Here is a 13,065-nt window from a genome sequence, read left to right as displayed (position 1 = left end):
ACATGCAACTTCAGTACCCCATTCCTGCTTTCTCGCCATACCCCTTGATCCCCCTAGTAGTAAGGACTACATCTAACTCCTTTTTGAATATATTTAGCGAATTGGCCTCAACAACTTTCTGTGGTAGAGAATTCCACAGGTTTACCACTCTCTGGATGAAGAAATTTCTCCTCAACTCGGTATCATAGAAACATAGAAAATAGTTGCAGGAGCAGGCCATTCAGCCCTTCTAGCCTGCACCGCCATTCAATGAGTTCATGACTGAACATGAAACTTCAGTACCCCCTTCCTGCTTTCACGCCATACCCCTTGATCACCCGAGTAGAAAGGACTTCATCCAACTCCCTTTTGAATATATTTAGTGAATTGGCCTCAACTACTTTCTGTGGTAGAGAATTCCACAGGTTCACCACTCTCTGGGTGAAGAAGTTTCTCCTTATCTCGGTCCTAAATGGCTTACCCCTTATCCTTAGACTGTGACCCCTGGTTCTGGACTTCCCCAACATTGGGAACATTCTTCCTGCATCCAACCTGTCCAAACCCGTCAGAATTTTAAACGTTTCTATGAGATCCCCTCTCACTCTTCTGAACTCCAGTGAATACAAGCCCAGTTGATCCAGTCTTTCTTGATAGGTCAGTCCCACCATCCCGGGAATCAGTCTGGTGAATCTTCGCTGCACTCCCTCAATGGCAAGAATGTCCTTCCTCAAGTTAGGAGACCAAAACTGTACACAATACTCCAGGTGTGGCCTCACCAAGGCCCTGTACAACTGTAGCAACACCTCCCTGCCCCTGTACTCAAATCCCCTCGCTATGAAGGCCAACATGCCATTTGCTTTCTTAACCGCCTGCTGTACCTGCATGCCAACCTTCAATGACTGATGTACCATGACACCCAGGTCTCGTTGCACCTTCCCTTTTCCTAATCTGTCACCATTCAGATAATAGTCTGTCTCTCTGTTTTTACCACCAAAGTGGATAACCTCACATTTATCCACATTATACTTCATCTGCCATGCATTTGCCCACTCACCTAACCTATCCAAGTCACTCTGCAGCCTCATAGCATCCTCCTCGCAGCTCACACTGCCACCCAACTTAGTGTCATCCGCAAATTTGGAGATACTACATTTAATCCCCTCGTCTAAATCATTAATGTACAATGTAAACAGCTGGGGCCCCAGCACAGAACCCTGCGGTACCCCACTAGTCACTGCCTGTCATTCTGAAAAGGACCAGTTTATTACCACTCTGCTTCCTGTCTGCCAACCAGTTCTCGATCCACATCAATATATTACCCCCCAATACCATGTGCCTTAATTTTGCACACTAATCTCTTGTGTGGGACTTTGTCAAAAACCTTTTGAAAGTCCAAATACACCACATCCACTGGTTCTCCTTTATCCACTCTACTAGTGACATCCTCAAAAAATTCTAGAAGATTTGTCAAGAATGATTTCCCTTTCATAAATCCATGCTGACTTGGACCGATCCGGTCACTGGTTTCCAGATGCGCTGCTATTACATCTTTAATAATTGATTCCAGTATTTTCCCCACCACCGTCAGGCTAAACGGTCTATAATTCCATTTTCCCTCTCCCTCCTTTTTTAAAAAAGTGGGGTTACATTAGCTACCCTCCAATCCATAGGAACTGATCCAGAGTCCATGGAATGTTGGAAAATGATCACCAATGCATCTACTATTTTTAGGGCCACTTCCTTATGTACTCTGAGATGCAGACTATCAGGTCCTGGGGATTTATTGGCCTTCAGTCCCTTCAATTTCCCTAATTTCCTGACTAATAAGGATTTCCCTCAGTTCCCCCTTCTCGCTAGACCTTCGGTCCCCTAGTATTTCCGGAAGGTTATTTGTGTCTTCCTTAGTAAAGACAGAACCAAAATATTTGTTCAATTTGCCTGCCATTTCTTTGTTCCCCATTATGAATTCACCCGATTCTGTCTGCAAGGGACCTACATCAGTCTTCACTAATCTTTTTCTCTTTCCATATCTATAAAAGCTTTTGCAGTCAGTTTTTATGTTCCCTGCAAGCTTCCACTCGTACTCTATTTCCCCCCTCCTAATTAAATCCTTTGTCCTCCTCTGCTGAATTCTAAATTTCTCCCAGTCCTCAGGTTTGCTGCTTTTTCTGGCCAATTTATATACCTCTTCCTTGGATTTAACACTTTCCCTAATTTCCCTTGTTAGCCACGGTTGAGCCACTTTCCCTTTTTTATTCTTACACCACACAGGGATGTACAATTGTTGTAATTTATCCATGTGATCTTTAAATGTCTGCCATTGCCTATCCACGGTCAACCCTTTAAGTATCATTCTCTAGTCTATCCTAGCCGATTCATGTCTCATACTGTCGAAGTTTCCTTTTTTTAAGTTCAGGACCCTAGTCTCTGAATTAATTGTGTCACTCTCCATCTTAAGGAAGAATTCTACCATATTATGGTCACTCTTCCCCATTGGGCCTCGCACGACCAGATTGCTAATGAATCCTTTCTCGTTACACAAGACCCAGTCTAGGATGGCCAGCTCTCTAGTTGGTTCCTTGACATATTGGAAGAGTGGAAGGAGGCTGGTGTGAAGCATAAACACCGGCATTGGCCTGTTTCTATGCAATATTCAAACAGTATCACAAGTTGCATTTCCTGTAGGCTTAAACAGTCCGGAAACAGCTATTTTTCAATTTGAATACTAGATCAATATCTGCACAAAGTCAGTTATTAATCGAAGCTAAATCTTGAGGAAATCTTGAGACATGCTTCTCATTTACTGGTGAAGATGATTGCTTGTTAGTGATATCTTTAGACCAACCTTTTGATATTTCTGCCACCATCTCTGAGCTTGTTTTAACCGGCATGCAGGGGGCTTATTGGAGACAAACATCTGAAGTTTGTTAAGTGAATTAAGCTGCACTCCTGATATGCTCGAAGAAAGGACCCATTCTGGCAGGATCTGAACTTTTGCCACTCGAATTCTAGGAACAAATTAAAGTAGCACTTGTTAACATACAATAAATTGCCTCTATTGATATGATATTCTATATATCGGAGAATGGGCGAGGGAGGGAAATGAAAGAGAAAGAGCTTTGCCATTTTATACACTCAGGCAGGGTTTTAAAAAGTGAGGGGTATAAAAGTGGTAGCATTAATTCTTGAAGGGCTGGAGATTGCTTCAGAACTAATTAGCAAAATTTAAATCGCCACAAAAATATAAATTTTCAGGAAAATAAAATGAAACTGCTTGAAGTTAAACACAAATAGCATCTTATATACCCAAGGGGCAAAGCAGTGACACCACCAGCTTTGGGTAATTTGTACTCTGTACCAGAGCTCGGCAGCAACCTGGTGCTCCAAATGCTTCCTTTTGAAAAGCATCTCAAGGACGACCAAAGAATATTGGGCTAAAAATTTGCCAACCATGCGCCGTTTTCCCCCCCCATATTTCGCCGTTTTTGGCGAAAAACGGTGAACCGGGTAATTTGGAGAAGTCTTGTGCTGGCAGTTTTTAAGTACCGCTGGGGAACAGACTGCCGGCGTGCAAGACTCGAAATAACGTTTTGCCAAAAATTGGGCTCACAGCGCACCCGTAGTTAGGCTGACAAAACCGCCAGGGAAAAACCTGGGTTGCAGCCCTTGGAACAGCGGTAGGTACGAAGGCCTGCAAAAAAGGCAAGTTAAAGTTTTTATTTTTAAAAATTCTTTTTCAGCGATTCGATAGTTAAGTGTCGTGAATGTTATGATTTTTAATTTGTGTGTGTGTTTTCCGCCCTTCCAAGGCGCCTCTCGCAGCGGTATCGGCCTTGGAGAAAAGTTGCAAAAAACTCGCGGTTTGCGCCACAAATCCTCGTGCAACGCTGATTTTTACCGCTGGGCGCATTGAAGCCTGAATTTTAGGCCTTGTAGCAAGAGGTATTTTTGACGAAAAAATACCGCCATCACCAAAAAATGAATTTCTCGCCGAGTCTACTGCATTGGTCCTTCTCAACCCGCCTTTGACACGGTTGTCCACACCATTCTCCTCCAACTCTTCTCTTCCGTTGTCTAGCTGGGTGGGACTGAACATGCCTGGTTCCATTCTTGTCTATCCAGTTGTAGCCAGAATCACCTGCAATGGCTTCTCTTCCTGCTCCGTTACCTCTGGTATCCCAAGGATCTATCCTCAGCCTCCTCCTATTCCTCATCCACATGCTACCTTTGGCAACATCATCTGAAAACAACGTCAGGTTCCACATCAGCCATCATCATCACAGGCGGTCTCTCGAAATCGAGGAAGACTTGCTTTCACTCAGAGTTCTCAGGTGGCTGAACAGTCCAGCCCGGGAATTACAGTCTCTGTCACAGGTTGGGCAGACAGTGGTCGAAGGAACGAGTGGGTGGAGTGTTTGGTTTGCCGCACACTCCTTCCGCTGTCTGCGCTTGATTTCTGCAATCTCTCAACGAGGAGACTCGAGGTGTTCAACGCCCTCCTGGATGCTCTTCCTCCATTTTGGGTGGTCTTGGGCCAAGGATTCCCAGGTGCCGGAGGGGGATGTTTCACTTTATCATAGTTCCACATAAGGTTCCACATGTACGCTGATGACATCCAGCTCTACCTCACCACCACCTCTCGATCCCTCCACTGTCTCTAAATTGTCACACCGTTTGTCCGACATCCAATAATGGATGAGCAGAAATTTCCTCCAAGTAAATATCGGGATGATCGAAGCCATTGTCTTCGGTCCCCGCCACAAACTCTTATTCCCTAACCACCAACTACATGCCTCTCTCTGGCAACTGTCGGAGGCTGAACCGAACTGTTCTCAAGCTTGATGTCATTATTTGACCCAGCAATGATCTTCCGGCCACATATCCACACCATCGCTAAGACCGTTTATTTCCATGACCGTAACATTGCCCGACTCTGCTGCTGCTTCAGCTCATCTGCCTCGGAAACCCTTAGTCATGTCTTTGTTACCTCTAGACTCGACTAATTCCAACGCAATCCTGGACAGCTTCTAAGCTTCCACCCTGCATAAATTAAGTTCATCCAAATCTCTGCTGCCTGTATTCTAATTCGCACCAAGTCCTGTTCATCCATCACCTATGCCCCCGGTTAAGCAATGCCTCATTTTTAGAATTCTCATTCTAGTTTTCAAATTCCTCCATGGCCTTGCCCCTCCCCATCTCTGCAAGCTCAAGCCCTACAGCCCTCAATTCTTGCCTTTTACCTTCTTGCATCCCTGATTTTAATTGCCCCACCATTGGCGGCCCTGCCTACAGTTGCAGTGACCCCAAGCTCTGGAATTCCCTCTCTAAACTTCTCCGCCTTTCTACCTCTCTCTCCTCCTGTAAGACGCTCCTTAGAACCATCCTCTTTTTGGTCATCGGCCCGAATATCTCGTGTTGGTCGGTGTTAAGCTTTGTTTGATAATGCTCCAGTGAAGCACCTTGGGATGTGTTGCTACTTTACAGACACGATATAAATGAAAGTTGCTGTTGTATATTAACCATAAAGCTGCTGAGATTTGGAATGGGGAAAACGGTCAACAATTCATGGAGAATAAAAGTAGGAGGAAGAATTAAAGACTAAAGGGGTAAAAACAAGTGTACAATCTTTGAAACAAGTGCCCTATATATAAAAATTATAGTATCAAGTAAAGACAATTCACCTGTGAAATCAACATTTGAGAAAAATATGCACCAAAACAACCTGCAAATGAGCTTTTGGGAAGAGAGGGGGTGTAAATTTGGTGGCAGTCAATTGAAAAAGTACCCATTACTATAAAATAAAGACAAGTAATACTTCTTCCTTCTTAGCTGGTTATACTTCACATGTTAGAGTAACGCTCGCTCTATTGTCCAGAGATAGGAGAAAGGATCTGCCCATCTACAAACAAAAGTTTATCAGTAAGCACCTATCACTGAAGATTGAGCAGGATATTATTATACACCATATACTTACTGTGGGCCACAAAGCATGGTTTATCTCTTCCTCCCTTTGCTGCCAATTTTCTCGTCACATTGTCCCTCTCTTCCAAGAAAGCATGAACTAATTAGTGGGGTATGGCTCCACAAGCATTGGCTGCATTCAAATGGCCAACCTTCTTAGGTGAACTAGCTAGTGAGTCAATAGGCTCTTCATCCGTGGGGAGCCAATCCTATCCTCTCCCAAGATGCGGAAACAACTGGACAGCAATCAGCAGTGGGAACTATGGCGAATAGTCTATTTCTTAACCTAGGGTTGTTGACAATAATACCAGCACTCCTTCCTCTGCCCCACTGGTGATCAGCACATCAAGCCTGAACATTACTGCCCTAACCAAGTGCATCATCAGGGAAACTCTTATTAGATACATGTACACAGTCAATTATTGCAGTGGTAAGGTTTGCATGGGCATCTTTTATTTGTAAATTAAAAGGATTATTGCACTGAAAGGTAGTTGATAATTAATGGGGGTATTCCACACATTTAGAACGGAGCTAACATGATTAAAACAGGACATTTAACAATACCAATGCTTGCTCTTAGCACCCAAAGTATTGTTCAAGTACTAATCATACTGCATTTGAACAAATATAACATTGGAGACAAAGATCAAAAGTGGTTCGGCAACCTGAAAGTGACCATCTTACCCATCAGTTTGAGTTCTTGTTTCAAGAACTTTAAACCTCTGACGTCCGATAGCTTTCACTTTTACAGTTTCAATACCATATTCTTGTTCCTCCCTATATTCATAAATCTCTGCTGTTGTTCCAAACTCTGGAGTTCGGTCAGAAGGATCACTAGGAAAGAAGAAGTGAACATTAAGACAGTAGAATGGGTGTCTTATTTCCATTCAGCAAAAATGTCTTATGTAGAAACAAAGTCAATTTAGCCATAGGATGGGCAGCAAGATAAATGTATCAATTGCTCAGAATATCAAAATGCTCACTATTATTAAACATTCTTATTCAAGAAGTTTGCATATGACGCAGTTCATGGTTGTTCAACTATATTCATTGCAGTAATGCAGCAGAAACCGAGTATCACAGTGGTCTTTCATCTCGGGGATCTGGGTTCAAAATCTGCCCAAATCAATGGAACGCAGGTCTCCTCTGGCTACAAGGGTCCTAGGTGAATTGAGCCGACACTGGGTGCCTGAAATGGAATGGCTCAATTCCACAGCAGGAACATCCTTTATCCAGCTGAGTGGGAGAGAAAAGTAATGGATCAATTGCTGAAGTATGTCCACAGGTATCTCAGTAGATAAAGAAATTTGGTCTGGACAGGGGCGGGTTACATGGGTGGGTGGAGTTTCGGACGGGAAACTGGGAAAATACGGGGTTGCCTGCATGCTATGGATTTTTAACTCCACAGCATTTGTCTTTTGCCCTCAACAGGTTCCTCGCCCGAAAGTCAACATGACTGGCATGTTTGGCTCCCAGTTGGGCGGCAAGACTCCAGAGCAGGCCGGTCTAGGTAGGTCCAATCCCCAGAGGCCTTTCTTTGTGGGGGGCTGGGAGGAAACACTCCTGCTTCTCCCGAATCACAAGCAGTGCCGTAAAGGCATTTATCTTCTCCCCGAAGCTGTCCTTGCCTCCCTTCAGTTGCCAGGTTTCCGAGGCCTAAGAAAGAACCCCAGCAGGCTAGTTAAACCTGTATAACAAGTTAAATCAGAGGCTGCCAGCCTCATTAAAATATTTCAATTGCCAACTCGCCTAAGATTGGCTGCCCGTCCTTTGTCCCGCCTCCATTAAACGCGAAGTGGGCGGGTTTGAGATTTTAAAATTTTTTACCTCTGAACCAACGCCAACCCACCCGCTTTTGGGTGTTAAAATCCAGCCCTTTGTGTCACATCTGCTTATAATATCCATTCACCAGCCTTAATGAATCACTCCTGATGTTACCAGTATGGCACAAAATAAATGTCACCATTATGTGCATAACCTACAAAAGTTTATGCTGGTCAAGGTTTCATGAAACAGCGAGCTGCATGAAGTCCATGCTGTACATGCAAATGTTTAGGCACAATGCATTCACAAAACGGATATTAATTTACACAACACAGCAGAAAATATTCCACATTTACAATGCACAATTTTGTGGAAAAAAACGACGCATTGATACAAAACTTGTAACGCAAGTGCAACCTCGCACTTGGTTTACCGCTGCCAGTCTATCATTTGAAAAAGCCAAGGACACTGGTATATGGTGAACAAGTCAAATGCTGTTCCAATTACATGGGATTCTGAAACTTTTACCTGTTTGTTGGGGATCACATTCCACAATTCCATTTGTTTTTCTATGATAACAGAAAACTAGTGGCCTTCCCTATAATGTGCAAAGGGACTGCTATTCCCCATTATCAGAGTCATTGGTTTTGTGCGTGTCAGTTGGCCTAGTTGGTCACACTTGCCTGTGATGCAAAAGATGCCAAGTCCAAGCCTTATTTCAGTATTATGGGCACATTAATTAGGCTGACTCATCAATGCAGTACTGAAGCAGTCCCACTGTCATTCTTCAGATGTGAAATAAAATCGCAGCTCTAGCTGCCTGTTCTGTAATTACAAGATCCCATTGCACCATTTGAAGAGGAAAAAGGAATACCCCAGTCTGGCCAATGTTCCTCTTTCAATCACCACCACCAAAAAAGCCTCATAAGCTCACTTGGTTGTTCATCTTGTTGCTGTTTTAGGATCTTGCTACTTGTAAAAAAGGGTTGCTCTGTTTGCCTACACAAGTCATTGAACTTTGTACGTGAAGCACTTTGGAAAATTTCTGATTGATGTTATGTAACTGCAAGGTTGAATATCATTCGTACCTTCATTTTTTTCCTCAAATGACATTTGCGCTAGTTTTATAAATTTCTGCATTAAGATCTTAAATAAATGAAAAACTTGCCAGCTATTAAAGCTCACAGAACGTGGAAATTATTCTGTGGTAAGGGGCTGCACTAAATATATGCAACTTCAAAAGTAGATTATGGCCCAGAAATTCCAGCTTCCCTGGGTCCGTACGGAGTGTGTACGGACCTGGGAAGGCATCGGAAAAGTCGGTTTTCAGTGCACAATGTGCATGCGCTGAAAATCGGCTTTTCAGATCTGTTAAGCACATAGCCTACTTTTACAGGCTAAGAGTCTTAAAACACATTTAAAACTTAAAAAATAAAATTAAAAATACATTTTATTTTTAAAAACCCTGCTGTTAAATTTATTTTAAACTATAATTTAAAAAAACGTCAATTTTTTTCTAAGATTATTAACTTTAATTTCAATTAATTTAAATTGTGTGAGGTGTTTTTATTTTAAATTGGTGTTGTGTTTGTTTTTTTTTCTCTCAATTAATAGCAATGAGAACTCAGATACGGAGTTCCCATTGCCATTAATTGAATACTTTACCCGATTGGTTGAGCGCGACTGCACCTTCTGCGTGGGAACCTGAAGGACGGGAGCCCGCTTCACAGCGCGGGAAGAGAAGGCCTCCCCACCGGAATCCCACGCTCCTCTGGGACCGCCAGGTACTTTTGGAAAAATTCTCTGGTCGGAGGCAATTGCGCGGAAGCCTCCGACCAGAATTTCAGGGCCAATATCTTGTGCAAATACAGTGGTTCATCTGGGAAACAAAATATTAAGCACAGTAGCAGAAATAATTTTGATCAGCAATATAAAGATTTTCAATGTTTTGGAAGAACTACCATATTAGCCTGCTTTTTCAGTAATAATTTTGTGAAAGGATTTTAGGTTGTCAGTGTACTGTACTGGTTTACCACTGTTCATTTCATTGGCCTCCCCCACCCACCCCAAGTAAAGTAAAGCATCTATTCTGCAATTTATGGATCCCCATTAAACAATTAAAAAGTGATCAGCTATTAAAGCTTACTGAATGTGGAAGAAATTAACCTGTAGGCAAGGACACCAAATGTTCTGTCTTTTTGAATCAGGTTTCGCATCATGGATACTTCCTGAGGACGAAAGAGCTGCAATGGTAACGTCTGCCCAGGAATAAGAATAACTGCAATATGAGGGAGAACTGGGATGTTTGGACAACTATCTTCATCATGCACGGTCCGGCCGTGAAACTCCTCCATGTCGGTTCCCAAGTACTGAGGAAGAAAAAAAAATAGCTGATTATATATTAAGTGTAAATTTATATTCTTAAATACTACATGTTTTTTCAATGTACTCAATCACAAAATTGAACAGTAAAAGATAGTTGTTGACAAATGTTTATGCATAAAGAAATTTAGATTTTCTTTTCAGTTTGCAACAATAACTTTTATTTGTATAGCACCTTTAATGTAGTAAGACGTCCCAAGTTTGCAGATACACACAACTTTTTGAAGTGGTTGGTCAAAGGCAAGAAAGCCTTGTTCACTGTTCCCCTGTCTGGTTCAAGGTTGTGGAAGTAAAATGTAGTGTTCATACCCCCACCTGATCCGGGACCATAAATTACGCACAGATTGGGGTTCGAGTATGGGAGCCTATTCTATATGTTGCAGTTCTACACTAATGTGCCTTTACCAAGTCAGTCACTGGAGTCAGACTATAATGCTTTACTTAATAGGATAAATCAAAATAATTTATCATGTCAGCCTGAACACAGAGGCTGAGAAAATCAACTTCAATGGTACACCGTACTTCAGTTTTCTATGATTTTAAGCTTTATGCATTTATAACTCCCAAGAATAATGTTTGCATTATTACATTGTTTCCACTGCAAAGGAGAATTGCAATGGGATGCATAATTAGGGATATAAATCCAGACAGATTATTTAAAAACTGCATTGGGCTCTGGTCAGACCACACCAGCAGTACTGCGTGCAGTTCTGTTCTCTTTATTTCAAAAAAGGTAGAGTTATTGGAGGCGACACAGATAAGGGTTACATGGATGATCTCAGAATTATGGGAACAATATACGAGGAAAGATAGACTATCCTGCGTCTTTCCTCTTTGAAAAGAAAGACTGAAAGAGGATGCTACTTATGATGACCTGGAACGCGCTGCCTGAAAAGGGTGGTGGAAACAAAGTCGATAATAACTTTCAAATCGGAATTGGATAAATACTTCAAGAGGAAAAACTTACAGGGATATGGGGAAAGAGCAGGGCAGTGGGACTAATTGGATAGCTCTTGCAAAGAGCTGGCACAGGCACGATGGGGCAAGTGGCCATCTGTGTTATTCTATGATGATTGTTATAGAAACATTGAGCAAATTAAGAGTTGGTGTTTCCAAATGATTGAATTGCAATCTTGAATTGCAATTTCTTCATTCTCAATGCAGTTTGCTTCCTACTTCTTTGATCCAATTTGATGCAAATCATGTGGAGAAAAAGTGGAAATAAAAATTGTATTTCAACTGAAATTACATCACAAAGAAAAGCACCAGCTGTTGACTATTTCACTAAATGTTCGACTGGGTTGAACAAGTAACATAGAAACATAGAAAATAGGTGCAGGAGTAGGCCATTCGGCCCTTCGAGCCTGCATCACCATTCAATAAGATCATGGCTGATCATTCCCTCAGTACCCATTTCCTGCTTTCTCTCCATACCCCTTGATCCCTTTAGCTGTAAGGGCCATATCTAATTCCCTCTTGAATATATCCAATGAATTGGCAAAAACAACTCTCTGCGGTAGGGAATTCTACAGGTTAACAACTCTCTGAGTGAAGAAGTTTCTCCTCATCTCAGTCCTAAATGGCCTACCCCTTATCCTTAGACTGTGACCCCTGGTTCTGGACTTCCCCAACATCGGGACCATTCTTCCCGCATCTAACCTGTCCAGTCCCGTCAGAATTTTATATGTTTCTATGAGATCCCCTCTCATCCTTCTAAACTCCAGTGAATAAAGGCCCAGTTGATTCAGTCTCTCTTCATATGACAGTCCAGCCATCCCGGGAATCAATCTGGTGAACCTTCGCTGCACTCCCTCAATAGCAAGAATGTCCTTCTTCAGATTAGGAGACAATAACTGAACACAATATTCCAGGTTTGCAACTAACTTATAAGGTTCACGGATTGGTCAGAACAAAGACACAAATGACTATAATTTAAGGCAAACTAATTTATTAGCACTACCTTAAGGTTACACACATGTAATGCAAAAGCTGTATTTCTACTGAGTATTATATTACCCGATCCCAGGAGTTGATCAGACTCCGCTCCGGTTGCTAGCTTCAGACTCCTAGCCCGAGGTTCCTCTATTAGGTTTAGACCTAGGACCAACAGCCGTCTGTGAGGATCCCAGGTCTAACCCTGTCTGTGGGGGTCCCAGGTCTCCGCTAACCCTGTCTGTGGGGGTCCCAGGTCACCGCTAACCCTGTCTGTGGGGGTCCCAGGTCACCTCTAACCCTGTCTGTGGGGGTCCCAGGTCACCGCTAACCCTGTCTGTGGGGGTCCCAGGTCACCGCTAACCCTGTCTGTGGGGGTCCCAGGTCACCGCTAACCCTGTCTGTGGGGGGTCCCAGGTCACCGCTAACCCTGTCTGTGGGGGGTCCCAGGTCACCGCTAACCCTGTCTGTGGGGGGTCCCAGGTCACCGCTAACCCTGTCTGTGGGGGGTCCCAGGTCACCGCTAACCCTGTCTGTGGGGGGGTCCCAGGTCACCGCTAACCCTGTCTGTGGGGGGTCCCAGGTCACCGCTAACCCTGTCTGTGGGGGGTCCCAAGTCACCGCTAACCCTGTCTGTGGGGGGTCCCAGGTCACCGCTAACCCTGTCTGTGGGGGTTCCAGGTCACCACTAACCCTGTCTGTGGGGGTCCCAGGTCACCACTAACCCTGTCTGTGGGGGTCCTATCTTTATACCCCATAATTCTGGTGCACATGTGAAGAAGCTCACACAATCCATCTATTTCCCCTATTGCCTTGCAGGTTTTACGGTCTTGGTGCCTAACTTATCTCTGTCTTACAGAAGTTCTCACCTCCCTTTCATAGGTCTGGTTTGTGTCAACGGTCTCAGAATGCTCAGAATCAGCACAGTGGTGGTCTTGTAAAAGGGGCATAGGGGAGTGGAAGCAAGAGCATGTTGTTTAGACACTCAGGCTTTAGCCCTTGAAACACATCACCTGGTACTGTGTGATAATATGTAATTGCCTAGGT

The 13,065-nt window shown here is 43.4% G+C and overlaps 1 protein-coding gene across 1 annotated transcript in view; it reads right to left on the bottom strand.

Annotated features, from left to right (window-relative positions):
• Nucleotides 1-13,065, bottom strand: part of crbn (cereblon) — a 51,788-nt gene that overhangs the window by 21,878 nt on the left and 16,845 nt on the right. Inside the window, exons 3-5 of the mRNA XM_070895147.1 lie at nt 9,871-10,073; nt 6,625-6,774; nt 2,825-2,987 (exon numbers count right to left, since the gene is read on the bottom strand). Coding sequence (XP_070751248.1) covers nt 2,825-2,987; nt 6,625-6,774; nt 9,871-10,073 — 516 coding nt within the window. The remainder of the gene's footprint in view (nt 1-2,824; nt 2,988-6,624; nt 6,775-9,870; nt 10,074-13,065) is intronic.

The sequence above is a fragment of the Pristiophorus japonicus genome, chromosome 12 (assembly GCF_044704955.1).
Source record: "Pristiophorus japonicus isolate sPriJap1 chromosome 12, sPriJap1.hap1, whole genome shotgun sequence".
NCBI classification, from domain to species: domain Eukaryota; kingdom Metazoa; phylum Chordata; class Chondrichthyes; family Pristiophoridae; genus Pristiophorus; species Pristiophorus japonicus.
The sequence above is the reverse complement of the archived record's forward strand: the minus strand, read 5'-3'. Positions and strand labels throughout refer to the sequence as shown.